The 27,100-nt window shown below is 46.8% G+C and overlaps 1 protein-coding gene across 2 annotated transcripts; it reads left to right on the top strand.

The window, feature by feature from the left end:
• The first annotated feature begins 450 nt into the window (after positions 1-450).
• Positions 451-18,582, top strand: CCDC97 (coiled-coil domain containing 97). Of its 2 annotated transcripts, none has more exons than XM_040406149.1 (5): positions 451-551; positions 14,517-15,014; positions 16,265-16,522; positions 17,369-17,495; positions 17,906-18,582. In XM_040406149.1, exons 1-5 carry the CDS (start codon positions 467-469, stop codon positions 18,054-18,056), a joined length of 1,119 nt encoding a protein of 372 aa, XP_040262083.1. In that variant the 5' UTR covers positions 451-466; the 3' UTR covers positions 18,057-18,582. The 2 variants fall into 2 exon arrangements, with proteins under 2 accessions (XP_040262083.1, XP_040262084.1); XM_040406150.1 differs by lacking the exon at positions 451-551 and adding an exon at positions 6,073-6,079.
• The last annotated feature ends 8,518 nt before the right edge of the window (positions 18,583-27,100 follow it).

Genomic DNA, 27,100 nt, shown 5'->3' on the forward strand with positions numbered 1-27,100 from the left:
TGTTAACCACGCCCACAAATGGGCACTCCTAGTCAGGTTTGTGGACATTGCAGAGGCAGATGAAAATCAACCCTGTCAACATAGCCTCACAGGCTCATGAAGAAGATGGAGATGTCCAAAGCAACCAATCCGATTCCTGCTCTCATTTCTCAACAAACCGTGCTGAACACGAAAGAAGCAACCTGATTGGCTGCTAGGAGCAACCGCTCCCTATACACGTGATAGAGTACAATGAGCACGCCCAGGGATTAAGGGGCGGGACTTATGCTTTACAAACACGGTGTATGGTTCGCAAATAATTAAAATGACACAATGCCAGGACATGAACAGCCCCAAACAACGTTACGGTGTAACACGCCCCGGGAGCAGCAAGGTGGCGCTAGGTTGGTAAAGCGCCCTGTGGGTGTAGTAAGATGGCTGTCGTCGCACTTCCGGTTGGAGAAGCTAGACATCCGGGAGGGGTAAGATGGCGGCGGCCAGTCCTGTTTGTCAGGAGTTGGCTGGGAAATCGGAGCCAGAAGCAGAAGATGGGGAGAAGAAGCAGGTGGTCGGTAAGTTCTGCGCTCAGGGCGGGGTTTGTGATGTTTGGCTGTGCCCGGGAACCAGCATGTGGCTGCCCTGTACTCGCCATTATTACCGGTTATGCAGTGCTGATGTTATTGAACTCCGTTTACATTCACTTCCTATGGTGACTGCGGAGGCACGTATGGCGCTGTGTAATGTGGCTGGCCAAAGCGTCACACAAGACTGACTACCACAGGTCGACCCTTTCATGACAGAGCCTATGCCACTGTGGCCACGCCCCTGTCCACATGACTACACAGGCCCCACCCCCTCTGATCTACTGGAGCAATCACCATGGTGATCTATGGGAGGATGGAGAGGTACAGGAGTCACTTCTGTAACACTGATCTGGATGGGCTGGTGCCAAAAACGCCACGCGGCCACCCTCTGAGGGAACTGGATTTTTCTACAGGCCTAGGCATGGGGAAGTCTAAGAAGATGGCCGCCATCTTGAATAGAAACTGATAGGGGAGCGGAGGCAACATGGGAGGAATGGAGAGTCCTGAATAGTCAGGTCCGCAAAACATAGATCCGCAAAAAATATGGATACGGAACGAGTGGCCCCTGATAGAACAGTACTATCCTTGTCCGTAATGCAGATAATAATAGGACACGTTTTTTTTTTTTTTGCATAACGGACGTACGGAAACTGAATACACACAGGGTAACTTTTTTTTTCTGCGGACCCATTGAAATGAATGGTTCTACATACGGTCCACAAAAAAAAAAAACGGAACGGACACTGCATGAACCCTAAGGTTCCATTCACACGTCCGTTGTTTCTTTCCTGATCTGTCCCGTTTTTTGCGGAACAGATCTGGACCCATTCGTTTTCAATGGGTCCTGAAAAAAATCGGACAGCTCAATGTCTGATTTTTTTTTTTCAGGACCCATTGAAAATGAATGTGTCCAGATCTGTTCCGCAAGAAACGGAACAGATCAGGAAAGAAACAACGGACGTGTGAATGGACCCTAATTCTGAGATCTGAGACTGCACTACTGAGAAATCCTGCTGACTTCTGTGGATGGTTGTCATGGAGACGCTGAGCCTCTTTCAGCAAAAATATCTTGGGCTGGGTTCACATCACGTTTTTCAAATCTGTTTAATGTACAGGTTGGGGGAAAAAAAGGATACAAAAGTGCAACACCCCACGCTTTCCCTAACGCCTCCACACCGACACTGGTAGGAGCTTCATCCCGCCTCCCAGGGACAGGAAACAACAGCGGAAGCCCAAATAAAGACGCCTCCTCCTCCATACTCCAGTTGTTGTTTCCGGTCCCTCAGGACGGGTGGACGCCTTGCCACTGCGCTGGCTGAAGATTTGATGCTCAGCCTGGGATCCTTCCCCTTCTTGGGGGCAGGGGACAGAGGTGCCGGGTGGAGCATTGCTCTCCTTCTCTGACCCTCTGGCATCCCGGGCTGTTCTTACCTATGGTAGAGGGGATCCTCGTTGGGCAGGAGGTTCCTGATGTACCCTTCGCCGCATTACCCTTCCTCTGCAGTACGGGTTACGCTTCCAGCTGCTGCTGATGTGATTATGCATGTGGGGCGGCCGGGGGCGTGGCCCGAAGGAAGCGCGAAGTGCTCCCGGAGTTGGCGTGGGGGGCGGAGCCAAAAGAAAGGCGGGACGCAGAGTTTTAAAATGGCTCTGCGATCCCAGGAGCTTGCGGTTGCTGAGCAAAGAGCAAGATGTCCTCCGCTGATACTGACGCCCCACGCAGAGCTGCAGATCCCAGTAAGACCCTCAGCCCGGTAAGAGACCTCCTCCGTTTTAGTTATGGGGTTGATGGATGGGATTTTCCTTCACCACCCGGGTTCTGGTGTTGGGGTCTCCCCTTGGGTCCACTCTCTAACCCAGTACAATACTCCCTAGGTAAAAGAGGCTGACCCTGCAAGGTCCACGGGTGGTGAATCTTCAAAACAGAAATGTCATGTGCAGGAAGAACCTTCCCACTGCTTGTAAAGGGCCGCTATGCCCACGCTGCACGTTAAAAGTGGTGGCGGAAGAATCGCCTTTTATTTATGGAAAACCTTAGAACCCTTATTAGGGATGAGGTTAAATAGACCAACGTATGGCACGCTCCTCTCCCCATCCATCTACTTCAAAATCTGTGGATCTGTCCTTGGACGTAGGTGATTTTTGATGGAGAACTTTTATCTGGGGACTCTGATTCCTCTGAAGACTGCTCCGGTCGTCCGTTATTTTTCCCTGAGGATACAGATTTTTTGTTAAAGGGAACCTGTCACCTGGATTTGATGTATAGAGCTGAGGACATGGGTTGCTAGATGGTCGCTAGCACATCCGCAATACCCAGTCTCCATAGCTCTGTGTGCTTTTAGTGTGGAAAAAAACCGATTTGATCCATATGCAAATTACCCTGAGATGTGTCCTGTACGTGAGATGAGTCCAGCGTGAAGGAGCCCAGCACCGCCCCGCCATATTTGGTATCGCCGCGTCCGTATCGACTGGCTCTATAAAAATATCACATGACCTAACCCCTCAGATGAATGTTGTAAATAACAAAAAATAAAAACGGTGCCAAAACAGCTATTTCTTGTTATCTTGCCTCACAAAAAGTGTAATGTAGAGCAACCAAAAATCATATGTACCCTAAACTAGTACCAACAATACTGCCACCCTATCCCGTAGTTTCTAAAATGGGGCCACTTTTTTGGAGTTTCCACTCTAGGGGTGCATCAGGGGGGCTTCAAATGGGACATGGTGTCAAAAAAAACAGTCCAGCAAAATCTGCCTTCCAAAAACCGTATGGCATTCCTTTCCCTCTGCGCCCTGCCGTGTGCCCGTACAGCGGTTTACGACCACATATGGGGTGTTTCTGTAAACTACAGAATCAGGGCCATAAATATTGAGTTTGGTTTGACTGTTAACCCTTGCTTTGTAACCGGAAAAAAATTATTAAAATGGAAAATCTGCCCAAAAAGTGAAATTTTGAAATTGTATCTCTATTTTCCATTAATTCTTGTGGAACACCTAAAGGGTCAATAAAGTTTGTAAAATCAGTTTTGAATACCTTGAGGGGTGTAGTTTATAGAATGGGGTCATTTTTGGGTGGTTTCTATTATGTAAGCCCCACAAAGTGACTTCAGACCTGAACTGGTCCTTAAAAATTGGGTTTTTGAAAATTTCTGAAAAATTTCAAGATTTGCTTCTAAACTTCTAAGCCTTGTAACATCCCCCAAAAATAAAATATCCTTCCCAAAATGATCCAAACATGAAGTAGACATATGGGGAATGTAAAGTAATAACTATTTTTGGAGGTATTACCATGTATTATAGAAGTAGAGAAATTGAAACTTGGAAATTTGCAATTTAAAAAAAAAAAAAATTGTAAATTTGGTATTTTTTTATAAATTAAAAATGATTTTTTTTTACTTCATTTTACCAGTGTCATAAAGTACAATATGTGACGAAAAAACTATCTCAGAATGGCCTGGATAAGTCAAAGCGTTTTAAAGTGACACTGGTCAGATTTGCAAAAAATGGCCAAGTCCTTAAGGTGAAATAGGGCTGAGTCCTTAAGGGGTTAAAAACTATACGGGCTACTATGAAATTAGAAGGTTAAGAAACCCTTATCAATCCCGGACCAGATGTTTCAAGGATTTGGGGGGAAAAAGAAAAGACGGGTGTTCCCTATTCATGATAATATTAGGGATATTCTATCTAGGGAATGGAAGGACCCCGAAAAAAGACCAGTTATTTCAAAAGCCTTCAAACGTAAATACTATTTGCAGGTGCAGATTGTGAAGCATGGGGGGAAAAAAAACGAAAATTAATGCCCCAGTGGCTAGAATTCCCCAAAAAATATTCCCTCACCTTTGAAGACATGAAGTTACTGAAGGACCCCATGGATAAAAAAAAATGTGAAGGGCTCCTCAAAAAATCTTGGGAGACGGGAGCGGCTATTGCGGCGACCTGCACAGCTAGGTCCCTGTCTGTATGGATTAACCAGATGGAAAACCATTTAGCAGCCGGTAACCCCCGGGAAGAAATTATCTCCTCTCTCCCAGTTTTTAAGCAGGCTTTAAAGGGTTTCTGTCACCCCATTAAACCGTTTTTTTTTTTTTCTTTACTAATAATCCCTATACTGCGATCTCATGATACATAAGCTAATTAATCATTTTGGTTCAGTAGAATTTGCTAAAAATCGATTTTTAAAATATGCTAATTACCTTGCTACCAGCAAGTAGGGCGGCTAATTGCTGGTAGCAGCCGCATCCTCCGATGGTAATGACGCCCCCTCGGCATGCTGATTGACAGGGCCAGGGAAGGGAATCGTTCTCTGCTGGCGCTGTTAGAATTTGAAATCTCGCGCCTGCGCCGTACCTGTCTTCAATCGGCGCAGGCGCACTGAGAGGCGGCCGCTCGCTCGACCGCTCCATCCTCAATGCGCCTGCGTCGATGACGTCATCAAGTACACCCGGAAGAGAAGACGCCGGCATCGCTGGAAGGAGGCGGAGAGTCTGGCTGACGTCGCTGGATGCTCGAATCAGGTAAGTATGTACATAATTAGCATGCTGCCACAAAAACCACCAACGAAATGGGAATAAATAATTTTATAAAAATGACAGTTATTAACACTATACCACCAACGATTATTAATAATAAATCTCTTCCGGGTGTACTTGATGACGTCATCGACGCAGGCGGATTGAGGATGGAGCGGTCGAGAGAGGGGCCGCCTCTCAGTGCGCCTGCGCCGATTGAAGACAGGTACGGCGCAGGCGCGAGATTTCAAATTCTAACAGCGCTAGCAGAGAACGATTCCCTTCCCTGGCCCTGTCAATCAGCATGCCGAGGGGGCGTCATTACCATCGGAGGATGCGGCTGCTACCAGCAAGTAGCCGCCCTACTTGCTGGTAGCAAGGTAATTAGCATATTTTAAAAATCGATTTTTAGCAAATTCTACTGAACCAAAATGATTAATTTGCTTATGTATCATGAGATCGCACTATAGGGATTATTAGTAAAGGAAAAAAAATTAAACTGTTTAATGGGGTGACAGAAACCCTTTAAGTTTGCTGGCAGGTGCCTTAGCAGATCTGGTGAGGCTCTCGGCAAGGTCTACTGCTCTTTCAAACGCTACCCGTGGAGCCATCTGGTTAAGGTCCTGGTCGGGTGATGCGGGCTGAAAGAAAGAAACCCTTGGTTCCATAGGATCAATCATCAACCAAGGAAAGTCAAAACTAATCCCAAGCCAGCAGAGGTTATTTCTGGGAGTACTTCAGGACGCCCAGCATCTATCTTCCTTTTTGCCCCAAGAAAAACAGATCAACCTGGTAACTCAGGTAAGAATCTTCTGTTCCAAAAGGACAGCATCGATAAGGGACATTATGCGCTTGCTGGGACTTTTAACGTCAACAATACCCTCTGTGAATTGGGCTCAGGCCCACACCAGGATCCTGCAGTCTTTCATCTTGGGACAAGACAGAGTTCATTGGAAAATAAAATAAAGGTCCCTCAGCAAGTGAAAAAAATCACTAAGCTGGTGGACGGTGGAGAAACATCTACAAACAGGAGTGCAGTGGCGGCAGAGGGACCAGATTACAGTGACCACAGACGCAAGCAGCAAGATTGGGGTGCCCAGGCTCTATAAGAACTGGTACAGGGGGTATGGAATCTCCAGATGTCTTCAGCATCCTCAAATCTGAGGTAATTGACAGTTGTCTTCCGTGCCTTCCTAAGTCTGAAACCAACTATCCAACACCACCATTTCAGACAACGCGACGACTGTGGCATGCCTAAATAGTCAACGGGGAGACGAGGAGCAAGTACTTGGCGGCTGTCTCAAGGATGATATTCAAGTGGGGAGAAGAGAACCTAAAGTTCCATCTCGGCAGTTCATTTAAAAGGAGAAGAAAATACCTTAGCGGACTTTCTCAGCAGTCTCTCAGAGAAGGTGAATGGTCATTGAATCAGGACATATTCAATCAAATCTCACAGATGTGGGGGCTTCCAGTCTGGGATCTCTTTGCGTCAAAGCGGAAGGTAGAAAATTTATATTCCATCTGCCCCTGGGAGAATCTAAATCAAATAGATGTTCTCTCGTTACCATGGCCCAAGGGTCTCCTCTACGCATTTCCACATTTCTCTCTAATCTCGAGGACTCTGATGAAGATACGAGAAGAAGAGGCACAGGTCATAGTGATTGCCCCGTTTTAGTTGAGGAGGTCTTGGTTTTCCCTACTTCCTCCTCCATCAGGGTCCTGCCCTGCCTCTTTCAGATTTATCCCTAAGAATGTTGACTCTAAAAAACACCTTTCTTACTGCTATAACTACGGCCAGGAGGGTGGGGGAGATCCAGGCCTTCTCCTGTAAACAACCATACCTCACGGTTCTGGGTGATTCTTAGGCCCTCCCTGGTTTTCTGAGAATTGTATTTTTCCATTTCATCCACCATGACGGCCCACATTGAGATTGACCCTTGACCTCTGTAGGGGCAGGAACACATAGAGAGTTTAAGAACCCCCCACCCCTCCACCTCCTCAGTGTTTTCCTGCCCCTACAGGGGCCAACACGTGGAGAGGATCCTCCTCAGGGAGGATTACATCGTTAGGTTTTACCTTGCAGGTTCTCCAGCTGGCCTCCCGCGGCATGGGCTAAGGCTGGCCAGCTTGGAACATCGAGGACCCTCGTCTCGGCCTATGCTGAGGCCTGTGGTCCTCCCCCATACCTCTCGTACTTCCTTCCCTCCTTAGGGAAGCAGTCGGGGGTGCCGGATTCACGGGCGCGCGGTGTGCGGTATGCGGTATGGACGTTCTTCCTCTGCATGCTGTGCGCTTGTGACCGGCTGGGGGAGCAGGTACGAGGAGGCAGGCCGGACGCCGCACGCATCCTCTCATAGGCTCGTGTGTCACCGGCTCTTGCCGTCACTAGAGGCGCAGCTTGATGACGTCAGACGCCGGGAAAATTTGAAAAAGGAAGTAGACCGCGGTTCCCTCCAGCTCTTGCCTGCAGCACCGCGATGTCTGAGACACCTGCTCCCCGCCAGGAAGGCCCTGATCCCACTACTGCCAGTACCGTGAGTCCCCTTCTGGGGGGTATATATTTCAGTCTTTTGACATTGAAATTTTAATTGGCATATCTGGTTGTTTCCTCTCCAGGGTAGCAAGGAGTCAAAGCCAAAGTCCAAACTCCTAAAATGCTGCGCTTGTTCTAAGCGTCTCCCTGAGAACTACAAAAAAAGGTTGTGCAAATCTTGCACATCGGAAATTTGGAAAGAAGAACAACCAGATATTCTGTCTGAAATGAAATCTTTTATTGCAGACGAAATTAAGTCCTCTTTAGCCACCCTGACAACCCCCGCTAGTACTCCTATCCCCTCCAAGAAACGCAAGTTGTCCGCTATCTCCTCCTCTGAGGGCGAGGAGGTGGAAGTGGCTTCCATCTCGTCCAGACAATTTCCTAATGAGGAACCCTTGTCTGACGGAGAAATTCCGGACGAGGATAAAAAATATTTCTTCTCCGCTGATGAAATGGAGGAGCTGCTGAGAGCAGTTAGATCCACAATGGGTATCGAGGATACCCCTAAACCTCGTACGGTACAAGACGAAATGTTTGGGGGCCTTAGATCTAAATCCCCTATAGTTTTTCCTATTAATGAAAATATAAAGGAGATGATAATGGAAGAATGGTCAGACCCGGAGAAGAGGTTAGGCGTTCCTAAGGAGTTCAGAAACAGGCTCTGCTTTGATCCGACTGAATGCAAACTTTACAATCAGACCCCTAAAGTGGATCTACAAGTAGCTAAGGTAGTAAAGAAGACCGCTCTACCCTTTGAAGACTCCTCACAGTTAAACGATCCTATGGATAGAAAGGCGGACGGGCTCCTAAAAAAATCCTGGGAATCAGCCATGTTTGGGGTCAAGACTAATATCGCTGCTACTTCTGTTGCTAGAGCAATGTATATATGGCTGGGGGAGTTGGACGTACACCTGAAAAATAAAACCCCAAGAGAAGAGATCAGAGACTCGCTCCCTCTTCTACGCTCCGCCACTGCATTTCTGGCCGATGCTTCTGCAGAGTCGATCCGCTTCTCAGCCAAGGATGCGGCTCTTTCTAATGCAGCCCGGCGGGCGTTATGGATGAAGGCCTGGTCTGGGGACAAGGCTTCCAAGGCTAAACTCTGCTCCATCCCCTTCTCAGGGGAATTTGTCTTCGGTCCCACTTTGGATAAAATCCTAGAGGGGGCAGCAGACAAGAAAAAGGGGTTCCCAGAGGAGAAAGATTCTAAAAAGAAGCCCTTTCGTCAATTCCAGCCTCAGCAGAGATCCTACAGGGGGAAAGGGAAAACTGGCCGATGGAGCTATCCCAAAGGAGGGAGAGGAAGAGGCTTCATACTCAACCCCCAAAATAGACCAAACAAACAGCAGTGACGCCAGAGTAGGGGGGCGACTGATGGGTTTTCTATCTTCCTGGAAACAGGTAACTTCAAATCCCTGGGTTCTAAATGTAATCTCTCAGGGCTACAAGATAGAATTCGCATCAGTCCCCCCAGGAAGATTCTGCATCTCACACCAGCGCAGATCAGAACTTCCAAAAATTTGGCAGGGCGTCCAAGACCTCTTGGACCTAGGGGTGATTCAAAGGGTCCCTATCCCAGAGGAAAGGAGAGGGTTTTATTCAAGCCTTTTTTTAATAAAAAAGCCAGACCAATCCTTTCGCACCATTATAATCTTGAAACCCCTAAACAAGTCCATTCTATACAGGAGGTTCAGGATGGAAACAATCCCATCCATAATTCCCCTGATCCTGAAGGGGGCGTTCATGACATCGATCGATTTAAAGGACGCCTACTACCACGTCCCCATTCATCATCTCTCTCAGAGGTATCTAAGATTTGCTATAAAGGGTCAAGACGGATCAATCCATCACTTTCAATATGTGGCCCTTCCCTTCGGTATCTCCTCGGCCCCCAGGGTCTTCACAAAAGTAGTAGTAGAGATGGTGGCCTATCTTCGTCAAGAGGGAATTACAATCATCCCATATCTCGACGACTTCCTGATTCTGGGCAAAACAGAGTCAGAGAACCTCCGAGCTACGCAAAGATTCTCGGAATTCCTAAACAATCTAGGCTGGATCATAAATCTAAAGAAATCCACCCTAATCCCATCCAGGAGAATAAGGTTCCTGGGTGTGGAGCTGGACTCATCCCTGTTAAGAACCTTCCTCCCTCAGGACAAGGCCACGACTCTAGTGGAAAAGATCCGAGCATTTCAGAGGTCTCGCAGTTGCTCCATCCGGAAGGCCATGAGTCTCTTGGGAAGCCTAACAGCCTGCATCCCTTCGGTTGCCTGGTGCCAAGGCCACACAAGGGTGATCCAGAGTTGGATCCTAGGCATCTGGGACGGGAAGCAGGTAAGTCTGGACAAGACTTTCCGGATCCCGCAGGCCGTAAAAACAGACCTAGACTGGTGGAAAGAAAGAGGAAGACTGCTTGGAGGCCTACAGTGGCAGAACCATCCGGCAGTTCAGGTTATCACGGACGCAAGCCTCGGAGGCTGGGGTGCAAAGATTGGAGATCATCTTCTACAGGGCTCCTGGCCAGCCGAGATACGAGTCAAATCCTCAAACTACAGAGAGCTGTATGCAGTCCTGGAGGCGTTAGTAAGGGGAGAGAGTTTTTTAAAAGGGCAACACCTAAGAGTAATGTCCGACAACACCACAACGGTGGCCTATCTGCGACATCAAGGAGGGACAAGGTCACGGCCTTTGGGTGCGTTAGCAAGAAGAATCTTCTCCTGGGCAGAAGAGAACGTCTTATCTCTCTCCGCCATCCACCTAAAGGGCTGCGAAAATACGATAGCAGATTTCCTGAGCAGGAGGACGATAGATCCAGGAGAATGGTCTCTGAACAGGGACATCTTCCGGAAGATCTCGGAAAGATGGGGCCGTCCGGAGGTAGACTTGTTCGCCTCCAGAAAGAATGCGCAGGTGGAATGCTTCTGCTCCCTAAACCGGGAAGACAGACCCTGGGCAATCGATGCCCTATCGATATACTGGAATTGGAACCTGGCCTACGCCTTCCCCCCAATACCTCTTCTTCCCAGGGTCATCCAGAAACTCCTAGGGGAACCAACTACTCTGATCTTAATAGCCCCTTTGTGGCCGAAGAGGAGTTGGTTCTCCACTCTAAAACAGCTATCGCTGGAGGATCCATGGGAAATCCCTTTCCAGAAAGATGTTCTAGTCCAGGGCCCTCTACTTCATCCAGACCCCGGGATATTCAAACTGTCAGTCTGGATCCTGAGAGCGAGACATTAAGAAACAGGGGTCTTTCAGAAAAAGTGATATCTACCCTAAGGGCCAGTAGGAAAAATGTGACGTCTGCCATCTACCTAAAGATCTGGAAGAGATACTGTTCCTGGTTAGGAGTGGAGCGCCCAGACACCTCCTCCCCTCCCATCAATAGGATCTTGGATTTTCTACAGTGCGGCTTGGAATTGGGCCTAAGACCTAGTACCCTGAAAGTCCAGGTCTCTGCTCTCAGCTCCTTTTATGACTGCAGCCTAGCTAGCCACAGATGGATCAGAAGGTTCTTTAGAGCGGTTTCAAGATTGAGACCCTCTCTGAAATCAAGGGCTCCTACTTGGGACCTTAACATAGTCCTAGAAGGCCTAACAAAACCTCCCTTCGTACCGTTATCAGAAATCTCTTTAAAACACCTTTCCCTAAAAACTGCCTTTTTAATTGCTATCACCTCAGCAAGACGTATTGGAGAGATCCAGGCCCTTTCTTGTAGGGAACCCTACCTCCAGATCACCCAAGATCACATCCGTTTAACTCTCGATCCAGGTTTTCTCCCAAAAGTAGTCTCTCCCTTCCATCGGGAACAGGAGATCTTTCTACCTTCCATCCCCAGATCTGAATCTTCAGGGTCTAGTGTTAATTTACATCTCTTAGATGTCAGGGATACAGTGATTCAGTACCTGGATTATACCAGGGATTTTAGGGTTGATGGCAATCTCCTTGTTCAGTTTTCAGGGAAAAATAAGGGAAAGAAACTAGCTAGGTCTTCCATAGCCAGATGGATCAGATCCACCATTGAATATTGTTACAGGTTCCAGAATATGCCCAGTCCTGATAATGTTAAGGCCCACTCTACTAGAGCCACTGCCTCCTCTTGGGCTGAGAAGGGAGGAGTCTCGCTTGACCAGATTTGCAAGGCTGCAACCTGGTCAAGCACCAATACCTTTGTAAAACATTACCGTCTTAATCATCCGGATTCGAATGAAACTCTTTTCGGCCGGAGGGTTTTACAGGCGTTATCCCCACCCCTTTAGTTATCTGTTATGTCTCAATGTGGGCCGTCATGGTGGATGAAATGGAAAAACCGCAATTAGACTTACCGGTAATTCCGTTTCCTTGAATCCACCATGACGGCCCATACTATTCCCCTTCCCAAAAAAAAAAAAAAAAAAAAAAAAAGGGGGAGATATATGCTTACGAATATATCTTTTCATACTTACGTACTTTAGGATAGATAGGAGTTTAAGGGTATGGATTAATATCCTTTTACTTTTGTTCCACCTTTTCGGGTAATTGTAAAGCACTGAGGAGGTGGAGGGGTGGGGGGTTCTTAAACTCTCTATGTGTTCCTGCCCCTACAGAGGTCAAGGGTCAATCTCAATGTGGGCCGTCATGGTGGATTCAAGGAAACGGAATTACCGGTAAGTCTAATTGCGGTTTTTTTCTAAGTTTCACTGCCAGCAGGAAATTGTATTACCACCCTTTTGTGCATCCCCCATCTTCAGATCAGGATAAAATGTTTCACCGTTTAGACGTCAGGAGGTGTCTTCTAGCATACCTTTTTAGGCCACAGATTCCTTTAGGAAGTCAGACCATCTCCTTGTTCAATTTCAGGGAAAAAACAGGGGTCTTGGAGCTTGCTTCTAAAGCTTCTATAGCCCGTTGGATAAAAATGACCATCGTCCTTTGTTATAAAGAAAAGAAAGTCTCTCCTCCCTTGGGGTTGAAGGCCCATTCCACAAGGGCTTTGTCCACCTTTTGGGCTGAAAGGGGGGGCGGCCTCTGTGGATCAGATATGTAAAGCTGCCACATAGTCTAACCCCATGGCCTTCTTCAGGCATTATAAACTTGATGTTATGTCTAACCAGGATCTGGCGTTTGGACGTAAAGTCCTTTTCGGCTGTTGTCCAATCTCTTCTCTGAAAATCTCCTACCAGTGCCGGTGTGGAGGCGTTGGGGAAAGATGGCAATAACTCTTACCGGTAATTTGATTTCCCTTAGCCTCCACAACGGCACTGGGGTTCCCCCCCCCCCCCCCCCCCCCCCCCAAAAAAAAATAATACATTTGTGTGGTCTATATTCAAATATTTTGTGGTTGTTTAAAAAAAAAATATGTCACTGTGTTTATAAGATGTTCTGCTGTTATGAATTATCTTCGGTTCTCTGTTGTTAACTGGAGTATGGAGGAGGAGGCGTCTTTATTTGGGCTTCCGCTGTTGTTTCCTGTCCCTGGGAGGTGGGATCAAGCTCCTACCACTGCCGGTGTGGAGGCGTTGGGGAAATCAAATTACCGGTAAGACTAATTGTCATCTTTTCCACCCTGCAAAGTCCAGTAAAGAAACATGTGTGTTTGTTTTGTTTTTTACAATGGAACTCTGTGGTGGCAGATGCCGCTGTATGGCGTCTGTCTGAGGCATCCATTAAAGGGGTTGTCTCACTTCAGCCAATGGCATTTATTATGTAGAGAAAGTTAATACGAGCAACTTACTAATATACTTTTTATTATACATGTTGCTTCCATTGCTGGCTGGATTCATTTTTCCATCACATTATACACTGCTTGTTTCCATGGTTACGACCACCCTGCAATCCATCAGTGGTGGTCGTGCTTGCACAGTATAGGAAAAAGCATCAGCCTCTCTGGTGTCTGGGAGTGCGAATAGGTTAGTGCTTTTTCCTATAGTGTGCAAGCACGACCACCACTGCAGGATTAGAGGGTGGTCGTAACCATTGAATTGAGCAGTGTATAATGTGATGGGGAAAAAATGAATCAACGGATGACCAAAACGTGATGGGAATCCAGCCTTAGCAGCCATTCTGGACTTGTTGGGGCCACTTTTGTTTTTTGTCCAGGGCTACTTTTAAGTTCCCAGACCACCCCTGGATCCAAATCACAAAATTCCCCAGTACATCCAAATATACACCAGTAACCGACTATTTATAGGGTATCTGTCAGCAGATTTGTCCCTATGACACGGGCTGACCTGTTACATGTGCACTTGGCAGCTGAAGGCATCTGTGTTGGTCCCATGTCCATATGTGCCCGCATTGCTGAGAAAAATGATGTTTTATTATATGCAAATGAGCCTCTAGGAGCAACGGGGGCGTTACCTCTTCATTCACACAGGCGGGGGTCCTAGCTTGGAAACCTGAGTGACCAGACAATTAAAGGGGTTGTCTTACCTTGAACACTGGTGACACATCACTAAGATATGTCGGATACATGTGAGTCCCGCACCTATCTCTAGAAGGAAGCTCCCAAAAAGAATGAGAGCGCAGCTGACCTCAATTTGTTTCTGAGAGTGCCGGAAATAGCTGCTTCCATAGAAGTGAATGGAGCGGTGGCCGCACTTGTCATTCATATCTATGGGACCTTAAAGTAGCCAATCGCACCGTTGGGCTATTTTCGGCTCTTCCATAGAAATGAATGGAGGGCGGCCACGCATGCTCAGAGCGCCCAAGGTTTGGGAGTGCGCACCGATCTAGAGATGGGTGCGGGTTCCACTGTCTGATTGGTGACCTATCCTAGCAGTATGTCACCAGTGTTCGAGGTGAGACAACCCCTTTAACACCTAATCTGTGGGTTGGTGGTTTCAGTCTTCAGCGTTCTGCATATGTGAGTTTGAGAATAACAGGAACCATTTAATATATATATTTTTTTTTTTTTTTTTTTTTTTTTGTAAGATGATGGATCAGAACCTTCTGGGGAGGTCCAGGACACACAGACAGAAGATAAGAACCCCATACACGAGGATGAGATGGACTTCATTGTAGATGATGGCAAGGTACTGGCCAAGGCCCTCAAAGTAGCCAGGAGTTTGGGTAGCCGAGAAGATCCTGTAAGTCGGGACCCGGCCCTTGTCAGCGCCCCTCTCTTAGATATGTTTGCCGAGATTGTTGAAAGCCAAGTGCCCATCCGCAGCCAACAAATCGGAGAGCCGGAGTTCAGTCACGAGCAGAAGATGGCGCTGCTTCTAGACCTCTACAAGACCAAGCCGCTCATCTTTCTGGAGCGTTTCCGGAAGGTCCTTAAAGAAGAGCATCTTGAAAGTTTCAGCCACTTATCTGGTGACTACACCGCTGATTTCTACTTCAAGGAGATCCGCAAAGCCTCCCTCAGGAAAGGCCATCATACTAGAGTCCGGAACAAGAGGTACGCCGCCCTCCAGCAGCTGATATCAGGTACTGCACTGTCATATCATATCACACACTACTGTTTAGTCAAAGGTTGTTCATGTCCCCATTCCTGCATGCAGGTGTGGTGCTAATGGCTGACCACCGCTCCATTCAACGTCTATGGAACTGCAACGTACGGAGCTCGGCTATCTCCAGCCGACCTATAACAGTGACTGAAGCGATGGTAACGTGTGCTCCATTCACACAGTGACTTGGGTATCCTCATTCTCATGAATGCTGAGAGCCCCAGCTGTAACGCTGCTGCCTTCTCGCAGCTTTCCCTAGGTCGAGTGATGTCGCGTCCATCGGTCACATGGCCCAGGCGCAGCTCATCTCCATAGAAGTGAATGAGGCCGAGTGCGATACCAAACACGGACACTATACAATGTATGGCGCTGCGCTTGGTGAGCTGAGAGAAGGCATCGGCGCTCACAGGAGCGCCGCTGCCTTCTCAAACAGATGATCAGTGGGGGTTTCGGGTGTCGGACCCCCATCGATCAGATACCGATGACCTAGCAAGAGGATAGGTTGTCGGTAAGAAAATCTCAGAAAACTCTTAATTATGCCACTGAAGAACAGATGCTTGATATGCCACATTATAAAAGTGTAGTTAGTCTTGTGCATTGTATACCATGAGTAAGATCAGCTGTATGATCAAAACGCGTTGGAAGTTTTAATGTGATTTTTCAATAAAAGGAGTAGCTTTTATCCTGGTGCTTGTTGTCCCCACTGTAGTTGTATTTACGCGCCCAAATCTGCTCTGCTTAAAATAAAAACAGGTACTTACCTAGTCACCGGCACTTTATTCCAGTCCTGTCCCCAGCGGACCTGAAGTTTTGACATCCTTCGTCATGCGGTCACTCACTGCTTGGCGACACGTCCTCGCTGGAACGGTGGCGCGCATGACGAAGGACAGGATGTCGCGCTTCCAGTCCACAAGGGATCGGAAGCTGTGGGGATGGAACCCTCCGGCGGGGCCTAGGTAAGCGAGGTGGGGATCCCATTTAAAGGGACTGCAGCATCTTTACTTCTATGCAAACACCTCCTGCCATCTCCATCAATGTCCGCATCTCTGCTGGCTTGTGTAGTGGCCTACATGTGTGGACATTGATGTGGATGGTGATTTTCCAGGGATATGAAGTGGAGCTGAAGACTTCCAGCACCAAAACTGGGACTCCTGATGATTGTGCGTGAACGTCGATTTAACCCTTGCTCTTAGTATACACCCTGCATATGTATATTCTTTCTCTTAATAGGCGGGGAATATTTCAGCGATGAGCAGATGCGAGTTAGAGACCCCCTCATGTACGAGCACTACGTGGGACAGTACCAGAGCGAGGAGGAGATCATGTCACAGAACAGTCGGGATATGGCTCAGGCCAGCTGTCTATCAGACGTTCTCCTCAACTCCTGTCAGGAGGAGTCCTTGCAGAGGAGGCTGGAGGCTCAGCGGGAGATGGAGCACAACTGTGAAGAAGAGGAGGAGGAAGAGGATGACGACAATGAAGAGGAAGGTGGGTCACATAAAGACATCAAATCCGCTCACTATTTACACGCAGTGGACCTTGGTGTGTGAAATAGCACCTGTAATACTGCTCCCTAATGGACAAGAACCTTACCTTTCTCACTGGTTGAAGCGACATATACCTAAGGGCTCATGCACACAACCGTATGTATTTTGCGGTCCGCAAAAAATACAGATGACGTCTGTGTGCATTCCGTATTTTGCAGAATTGAACAGCTGGCCCCTAATAGAACAGTACTATCCTTGTCCGTAATGCGGACAATAATAGGACATGTTCTACCTTTTTGCGGAACGGAAATACGGAAACGGAATGCACACGGAGTAACTTCCGTTTTTTTGTGGACTCATTGAAATGAATGGTTCCGCATACGGTCTCCAAGAAAAACACAACGGACACTGAAAGAAAATACATTTGTGTGCATGAGCCCTAAGGCTGCGTTCACATCCCCGGCTGCCTGATCGGGCACAAATGCTGGCTGTTGGCCGGACAAATAAACATTGCATGCAACGAAACATGGTATTTATGCCGGAAAGCAGCTGGATGAACGCCGGACCTCTTTACAGTCAGTGGGAGTCCGGCAGTGAACTAGCAAATCTGGCAATGTCTGATCCGGCGAAATCCAGCAGGCGGTTCTCTGCCGGGACAGCTTGACGGAGATGTGAATGAGGCCTAAGTGCACTACTCTGCCTCACCTTATCAGTGTTCTTTGGTGCTGTGGCGTCATTGTGGGGCTGTGATGTAATGTCACATGACCATGTCTTCATCCCCAAGCCTGAATTTCCACCTGCAATTTCTGCGTTTCCTGCGTTACTTACCGGGTCCTTTATCCTTCAGACTCTGAACTGCAGTCTGATGAGGAGGAAGAGTTGGCCAACGAGGAAAGGGCGCTCATGAGAGCGGAGTTCGTCAGCCGCATGCATCAGAGGTTTCTAGACGGAAAAGATCGAGATTTCGACTACAGGTAAGTGAGTGTTCATGCTCCACGTGGTGGTGGGAGGTTTAGAATAATTGGTGCATTTATAACGTGAATGAGTTGCCTGCAGAAACCAGTGGGACCCGCTTATTTATTGGATGTTGTGTGCTGATACAGGGTGCCTCCTGCTGGAGAATTGCTGTTAGAGCGCTCAGCTTTTTCCATACCTCCCATAATGGTATATAGAGTGGAAATAAGCACGCTTGACTGTGCGCCATGCCTCTCCTCTCCACAGTATGGGGGTGCTGGGGTCCGATTTTAGCAATTGGCAGTCAGACCTCCTCTGATTCAACGTTTTATACCTATCTGTGGGTAGGAGGAAAGGTTTGCATCCGGAATATCCCTTCTCTCTGCCTCCTTTTTATTAAGCCAGTGTTTGTGCTGTGTTTCTTTCATAGTGAAGTCGATGATAACCCAGAATTTGACAACTTGGACATTGTCAATCGGGATGAAGAAGAGCGATACTTCGATGATGATGACGACGAAGGTATAGACGAGATGGAAGAGGATGAAAGGGAAAATGGACAGGAAAGGGACAACAGTGAGTGACCATATGGTAAATCCCTTAAAGCTCATTACATGGACAGGAACAACCTCCTCACATCCTTGTCTGTATAGAGGAGCTGCAGCAAAATACTGTCTGTGCTCTGGGACGGCCACTAGAGGGCAGCAGTCAGCCAGTCATGATTTCTGGCAGCTCTTACAAGGGGGAGGCATTTGCCCAGATTCGGACTTTCCACTAAAACATGTTTTTGTTACACCCGCAAAAGTTTGGAGGCGTCCGGAAGACCATTCATGAGCTGAATTTGTACATTTGGTTGAGAGTGACTGCCGACAACATGCTCTACAAAAGACTATGGCGAAATGCTGTTTGTTGTGTTGTCTTTTCTTTTCTGGTAAATTCTTGTATATTCTGAGCAGTGCCGGAGACGGTGGACAAATCGATTTATGAGAGGTTGTACATATAGGTGGCAGCATTCAACTCTTTTAGGTTGAGGCAGGAATCTGCTTATTCTGTTGCGTTTTTGAGTTAAAAAAAATAAAAAATAAAAATCTACTTTTGCAGAAACAAAGGCTCAAATAAAAGGATGAATTGGTAAGTTACACTTTGAAGGTCTCTCCATGTCCCTGTCTGTCTGTTTCGGAAAGCTGGGTGACCACCCACATGGCTGCCTTCACATGCTCCAGAGCTGTTCTCACCCGGCTTTCCCATACTTATAAAAATGGCAAGTCAGCCCCGTCATCCAGCACTACAGGAGGTGAGGGGACACTATACACGGATACTGCAGTGACACACATACCAGCTTGGAAGGCACAAAGGACACTCTTTTGGCCTCCATTGGGTGAATGGTGGGAATATATTGCACAGTTCGGGGAAGGTCCTCTCCTGTGAGAGCCATATTATACGTCACCCCACTCTCCCAGATGTGAATTATTGGTTGACGTATTGTGCTATGGAGCATATTCACCCAGAAATCAATAGTCCAGGCTGTGAGATAAGTGCATGTAGACGGATGTTCAGGGATCTGTTAGATAATTCTTAGAGATGAGCAAATTTCCACTTATGAAATTCGTTCACACTTTGTTGGTAAAAGGTGAATTGCGTTATGGATTCCGTTACCACGGACCATAACGCAATTCTATGATGGAATGCCTTTAGAGGCATTCTGTTATAATAGAAGTCTATGGGCTGCAAAACGGATCCGTCCCGTTTCAGTTATGCAGGGGTTCTAAGACTTTTCACACTGCCGGCACGCTGTTTCAGCATAGAAAAAACGCTGCGTGCAGTGGTATTCATCCGGCCTATTCTCTGCATATTTGCCAGATCACCGCCAAACCTTTATTATAGTTAATGGGGCCGGACGGCATTCCGTTAGTGTCCAGCAATGCTGGATCTGGCAGATCGGCAAATGTGAAACAAGCCTACATCAGACATTGCTATGCTACAACTTGAAAATACAGCATACTTGCCAGGCTATGCTCTGTGAGTCCAGTAGGGGGAGCTATAATAACGTTACACCCATGAGGGACAGTGCCATTTGTCTCATTAGAGCTGGATCATCTATCCTCAAGTGGCGACCTCTCCTGAATCTGAGCCTCCACATTAAGAACAGGTGGCAGTGAGTGCCATATTAAGATCTTCGTGACTACTCCTGGGCACAGAACCAGATCTGTATGGTTTGGGCTGCTGAATGGAGCTGCCTGTAAAGTGTTCCAGTCACTGATGTGACATGACTAAGACCAGCCAGAGGATTAGGTGTCCTGGCATTGAATGGCTCAGCAATTCCTGATCGTGGTTACTCTCATTTATGTAACACTGGTCCACTGCCGGTATGCAGACAGGGAATGGACATTTGTGGTGTCAGCCTTTACATAGTCAATAACACTGATTATCTTGTGATAGTGGCACTTGTCAAGGGCTGGGATATGTTAGACACAAGGGGTTAACACATAGATTTACAACTCCTCTTTTTTTTTTTTTTTTTTTACTTATTTGAAGGACTTTCTTCCCTTTCTGTGGGTGGGCAGCAGCTCGCATGACAGTCAAGCACCTGCAGCTCCCAGGATGCGTTGCCGTTGACCTCTTTCCACCCCTGCATAGAAAATAGTTCCTCACATATACCACCAGAGATACACATGGCAGACCTAGACCACGGATTAGCAACCGTCCCTGACTCCCACTGCTTTGAGACTACAACTCCCAGCATGCACAATTGATTGGCTGTTCTTGTAACTCCCCGTAGAAATGAAAAGAGGATTATGGGAGTTGTGGTGTCAGAACATTCCATTCCATAGTAATACTTTTTCTGGATTAACCCTTTTAAAGCTGTTACAAGCAAGAAAATGGGCAGGCGTGAGGATCTGAGCGACTTTTGACGAGTTACGTTTTGACGGCTGGGTCCGAATATCTCCAAAAGGCAGGTCTTGTGAGGTGTTTCTGGTATGCCGTGGTCAGCACATAGAAGAGTGGTCCCAGGAAGCAGTAGGGTTATGGGTGTCCAAGGCTCACTGATGTGCCACATGATGTAAAAGAAAAACATGATACTTCAGACCAGGCCACCGTTCTTCATGGTCCAGTTCTTATTCTCACATGTCCATTGTGGGCACTTTCAGAAGTGGACAGGAGTCGGCACGGGTTTACAGCTACACAGCAAGTGGCGATGCTCTGTGTGTCTCCTGACACCTTTCTAGCATAGTCAGTAGGAACTTACTTTTATCAATTCAAACTCCTGTAGCTCTTATGTATGGGAAGTGAAGACTAGCCAAATCCTACAGACGAGCTGCATTAACGCAAATTGATTTAAAAAAAAAAGTTCTTACTGACTATAATAGAAAGGTGTCAGGACACACAGGACATCGCCGCTTGCTGTGTAGCTGCAAACCGGTCAGAGCACCCATGCTGACCCCTGTCCACCCCTGAAAGTGCCCACAATGGACACGTGAGCATCAGAACATGGAGCGATGGAAGAAGGTGGCCTTGGGTACCTATTATACCAGGTTGTTGTGTCACTTTTGGTAGGTACTACCCATTGTATACTGTGAACACCCCTACACGTTTGGAAATGTTCGGATGTTACCGATGTCACCACTTGACTCCGGTCAAAGTTGCTCCGATCTTTATCCTTGCCAATTTTTCCTGCTTTCAATGCATCAACTTCAATACTTCTCTTGCTGTCTAATCTCACCCCCAGAGATGCCGTTGTCACTAGAAAATGTTATTCACTTCACCTGTTTTCAGGTGATGACTGATCGGTGTATGCAACAAGACAAATGAGCCTCGATTTAAACTCTGAGACTTATAGGACCATGTATTAAGCCAGATCTGTGGGAATATGTTGCCGTAATACCAAGCGTGTTCTGTAGAGCTGTGTCTGTCTCTCATTCATTCGGGTGAGATCCAAAAGTTTAAAGCAGAAACAGATGTGGGAGACAGAGCTGACCCCCCTCCTGATATGGAGCATGTGTTTTCTGGTAATGTAGATGAATAATAAGATCATCTCTCCCTATATTTTCTCATACCCCCTGCAGTGCCCCCAACACAGTTGGCATCATCCTTGGTGAGTCACTCAGGTCTAATTAGCGACAGATGTAACTTCACCCCAAGCTCCCGGCCCTTCTTAGCAAACAGGCAACAGGACGCGGCTCCCCTCGTACTCCTCAAATCTCGAAAGACTGAGTAATGCATGGTATTTTCCCTTCACACACCCTCTAAAGCTTCCCAGGTATAGATGGCAACCAGCCAACATGCCATGGCTCCTGTTGGTGCCCTCTGTACAGCTACGGTTCATTCATTAGAAGTAGACTTTGACCCCATACACTGGGATAAAAACAGATGAAGATGGACGGTGTGCAGTCAAGTCTTTGTCCAGCTCCACAGATGTTAGGACGTTGACTTCTCGCGTCTCTCCTAATACAGACATTAGCAAATTGACCTCCTCACCCCCATGTACTACACAGACTTCAGGGCACTGACCTCTTGTCATCAGCATGGCGCTGATCATAGGCAGACATTGGGACACAGGCCTTTCCCCTCCTATTAGTCAGGGGCTGACCTTTCACCTCTGATACACCAAATCCACACCTAAGGCAGTCTTTGCACCGTGTTTTGCTGTATATGTCGGCAGGATACCACTGTGTATACATCGGCTCCCATGTTAAACTGCATGTGCCTATGGAGTAGCGCTATTCCATTAGAGCAGAAACAAAGGTGTACTGGCACAAGAGAGGCCTAAATAATGGGGGGCCTATAGATGCATTTGACGTACAGTATGTACCTGGAGCTCTCCCAGCGGCTGGACGCCCCAAAACCGTGTGAAAGGCCTCGTGTACGTGGTGGAGCCTGAGGACAGCACATGGCGTTCCTATGGTTCCTTGCTAGGTGCTGAGCTTGCTGTATGGTGCCTCCTTATAGCAGGGGAGAATGCTTCTTTAATACTGCAAATGATGGAGAGTCCGTTTTTGTTTTGTTTTTCCATAGGAAGGCAAAGTATGGGTCTATAGGTGCCATATTACTTTCCCTGACAACTTGAAGCTTATATGGAGCCATAATAAACTTGTGTATTAAAAGGAGTCAGTCCTCTCCAAAATTGGTTTCAAAGCAAGCAGACCACCATGTTTTTATTTTTATGCAAATAAGATTTTGGTGCCCGGTGGACTGACCCCTCCATTTGGTGCCCTGTTGCTCAGCCAGTAACGACGCCACGCAGCACCTCACCACTTGTTGGATTGACAGTCCCTGAGACTTCAGAGCCGGTAGTGATGATGCAGGCGAACTCAGGTTCACTGAACCAAATGCCCATGGGGCAACGAGAACCTTATTTGCATAGAGTAAAAAGAAGCATTTCTCAGGATTAGAGGACTGGATTTTCAGCAGAAAGAGTAGGGTTTGGGGGACCTACATTACATGGTGGTATGTTGATTTTGAACCCCATTTTAGAGATGACACAGTGCTCTGCTGTATGGAAATATATCAATTTCAGATACCCATACATAACACTTTGCACCATCTGTTGACAATAAGTTGTTCGAACGTGTCCATATGCTGGGATCACCAGTGATCAACTGAAATCAGTGAGGAACCCTGGCAGTAAGTGTTCAGTTTCTCTGCAGCGCCGCCACAGGGGAAATTAAGCATTACACAGTGCCCGATCAACCCTGTAAACACAGGGCAGGACAAGTCCTCCAGAGACACTCTTCTTAGTCTCTCCAGTCTTGCCACAAGATCAAGATCCTGAACAGTGGACCCTTCCTCTATTATTTCTGAACTGGCCAACCTTACTAGGGGTAAACACCTTGGACCATCCTGCACAGCAATGCACAATCCTCTCTGGATTCACACGCAGAAGGGCAGGCTATCACTTGTAGATAAATGGGTCCAATAGTACAGCAAGAGCTGTATACACAGTAGGAGAATATTTTCCTGGCGTGCCAAGCTGGCTTTGTGGTTTAGCTGTGTTATTACACTGGCATTTTACTCTAAATATAATCCTGACTAAGAGGCGGATTCTGTCTGTGCCCGTACGTGATGACCACAGCCTGGCACCATTACCCCCCAACCAGTCCAACCTAGTATTCACAAACGCAAAGGATCTCATATTGTCAGCTCAATAGAAGTATTTCTTTCTATGGATACTTGACTACACCAATAGGACATGGTCACCATGGTCTCCCTCCAAAATTATCTCTAGAGGGTACTGTTTCTAGTAGGTCCTTAGTACAATGTGCAGTTCTTAGATGGACGTCTTCACCTCTAGGACTACACATAATTTTCTTGCCTGTGGTCAGTATAGACTTAGCAGCTTAGCTCTTCTCACTGCCAGACGGTATTTGTGGGCTGAGAATTGTGGGCATGGAATACACCAAGATTACTAGGTGCACTCTTTTATCCATAGCTTGAATTAAACTCTGCCATCGTTTGGTATCCGGCAGTCCAAGGCGAGCTGTTCAGTTGAGTCTGAGGTTTTTAGAGTCCCCTCTAATGTTTATAAGGGTGGTGAAATGGAAAGACTCCAGAACCACAGTGCAATATTTGTGGTGTGAGACATGGGGACAGGAAGGATCTGCAGATGAGATGGTGTTGACTTTGTAAACGGGGAATACTTATTTTTGGACTCGTCCATTAATTTTCTCGTTGGCTTCTCCATCTTTTTGCAGCAGGATCATCTAATTTGTGATGCGGCCAAACCAGTTTTTCAGTCTTCTCTTAGGATGCTCTTATATGTCATGTTTGCTGTCAGTCCTGGGTTATTAGTTCCTTAAAAAATTCAGACAGCCATTCCCACTTCTTCCTTCATAGAGATTAATAAGCACATGTGGGTATCCTGGGATAGAAACTACAGGGAATCCTCCAGATTCAGAATAATGGTCGTGGTATAAATGTTGCGTTCTTCTATGGGACCACTGACAGGAAGTCAAGAGTCCTGAAAACCTCTAAAAACCATGTAGGATATTCTAAGCTTTATCGATGGTTGACTTTAGGTCGTTGAAGAAGATAAAACAAGTGGCAGACAAATCCTCCTATAATTACAGTGAATAATAAAATACTGTCCAATTATATTTTGACATTTCTCACTCTCAACAGTTCCTCTCCCTCTATCCTATTTTTATTTATCTTTCTCCATCATGTCCCCTTTGCTCCCTCTTCTTTCTCATCATCTTCCTTCACCCTTCTCATTGTTTTCATTTTCCTCATTACTAGCTCTGCTCGCTGCTTACCTGCCTCCCTCTGTTTCTTGCCTTCATGTTCCATTCTTATTGTTGCTTACCTATCTTGCTCTGCTTATTGCCTTCATGGCCCTTTCTATATGTTACCTCTCTCTCTGTTTCTTGCATTCATGTTACTCTTTGCTTATTGCTTTCATGTCTGTCACCACCCTGTCTCCATCTACTTGTTTCCTTCCTGCCCCTCTCTGCCTGCTACATCCATGTCTCCATCTACTTGTTTTATTCCTGCCCCTCCTCTGGCTGCTACCTCCATGTCTCCATCTACTTGTTTCCTTCATGACCCTCACTGCCTGCTACCTCTATGTCTCCATCTACTTGTTTCCTTCCTGCCCCTCTCTGCCTGCTACCTCCATGTCTCCATCTACTTGTTTCCTTCATGACCCTCTCTGCCTGCTACATCCATGTCTCCATCTACTTGTTTTATTCCTGACCCTCTCTGCCTGCTACCTCCATGTCTCCATCTACTTGTTTCCTTCATGACCCTCTCTGCCTGCTACATCCATGTCTCCATCTACTTGTTTCCTTCCTGCCCCTCTCTGCCTGCTACCTCCATGTCTCCATCTACTTGTTTCCTTCATGACCCTCTCTGCCTGCTACCTCTATGTCTCCATCTACTTGTTTTATTCCTGCCCCTCTCTGCCTGCTACCTCCATGTCTCCATCTATTTGTTTCCTTCCTGCCCCTCTCTGTCAACTACCTCCTTGTTGATCTCATGCCCCTTTCTGTGCATCCTTCCTTCTCTATTGCCTTTCTGCTCGTTTTCTCTTTGTCCTTTCCCTGTTCGTCCTCTACTTTGTTTCTCTCTACTCCGGCTGGGACTTCTCCTCTTCTTATCTCCTTGGCCCCTCTCATATTTTGTCTCCTTTTCCATCTCACTTTCGTCTGTATCTCCCTACCCCGTCACACTTGGTTGTTTGCCCCTTTATGCCCATTGTCATCATGCCTTCTATTTCTTCCCTCCACTGACATGAAGAATGGACGGACAACTTGGATCAGTCCCTGGAGATAATGAAGCTGGGCACTGTCAATACATTTGTTGTAAAACCTCTGTGAATTATAGTGATGTGGCAAAGGCAGGGCCCTTTTTCCTATCTTTGGTTCAATCTCCTTTTTGGGTTATGAGGATCCATGGGATTGTGCGGTCTCGTGCAATGTTCCCCTGCATAGCCTGACTCAATCCAAGCACAGCAATCTTCCAGCTGAGTCACTGCTAGGGTCATATACTAAGCAATGAGGTCCCATGGGTTGCCTTGTCCAAGAAGAGCTATGAACTGACCAAATTAGAGAAACCATGATGGGGCTTGCAATTCCAAAACCGCTGCTAAGCCATGTTCCCCTGCATAGCCTGACTCAATCCAAGCACAGCAATCTTCCAGCTGAGTCACTGCTAGGGTCATATACCAAGCAATGAGGTCCCATGGGTTGCCTTGTCCATGAAGAGCTATGAACTAACCAAATTAGAGAAACCATGATGGGGCTTGCAATTCCAAAACCGCTGCTAAGCCAAAGGTTCAGCTGCTGAGAAGTAATGCAGGGTTAATTTTTATATGTTCAGAATATCTCTATTATCCGCCCACGCCCAACCAGCCACTAAATATGATATTACCCTGAGAATTCAGAACATATTCCCCCACACCTCCATACCCCCCTTCTCTGCCCCGGGGTGGAAACTGAAGAATTTTTGGAATCTAAGTTATTTCAAACACCAAAGAAGAATTACCAGGGGCATATAATTATATACTTATATTAATGGATATTTATAGATATGGTTTTCCAGCAGGTTATTAATCACCTTTTGTCCTGACACATCTGAGAGGAGAGAAGTTTGGCTATAATGTCGCTGCCAATTGTATGGTCATTCATTCATCTAGGGTATTTCTAGGCAACATTTAAAGGGGTTGTCCAGGATTAGAAAAACATGGCTGCTTTCTTACAAAAACAGCATCACCCCTGTGCATTAGTCATGTTTGGTATTGCAGCTCAGCCCTGTTGGAGTCAAGGGAGCAAAGCGGCATTGCCGCACAAAACATGGATGATGGTGCTGTTGTTTTTGGAATGAAGCAGCCATGTTTTTCTAATCCCTTTAAAGGAGCTCTCTAGGGTTAGAATAAAGGGGCTTCTTTCTTTCTAGAAAGAACTAATTTACTTTAGGTAGGTCTCCATTAAACATTCTTTTAACAAATTCCTAATGGCCTTTTAAATGGGCGGATTATCTGCCAAATAAATGTTTCGTAGGAATGTTTCATTCCCGATCACCGCCCTTGTGTGTCGGCAGACTGCATCTTAATCAGCACTTGTTACAACCAATTATCTGTCTGCAAAAGGAGCCTTTGATCATACTTGCCAACTTTTGAGATCCTAAAGTTCAA

This window comes from Bufo bufo, chromosome 8, assembly GCF_905171765.1.
Source record: "Bufo bufo chromosome 8, aBufBuf1.1, whole genome shotgun sequence".
Taxonomy (NCBI): domain Eukaryota; kingdom Metazoa; phylum Chordata; class Amphibia; order Anura; family Bufonidae; genus Bufo; species Bufo bufo.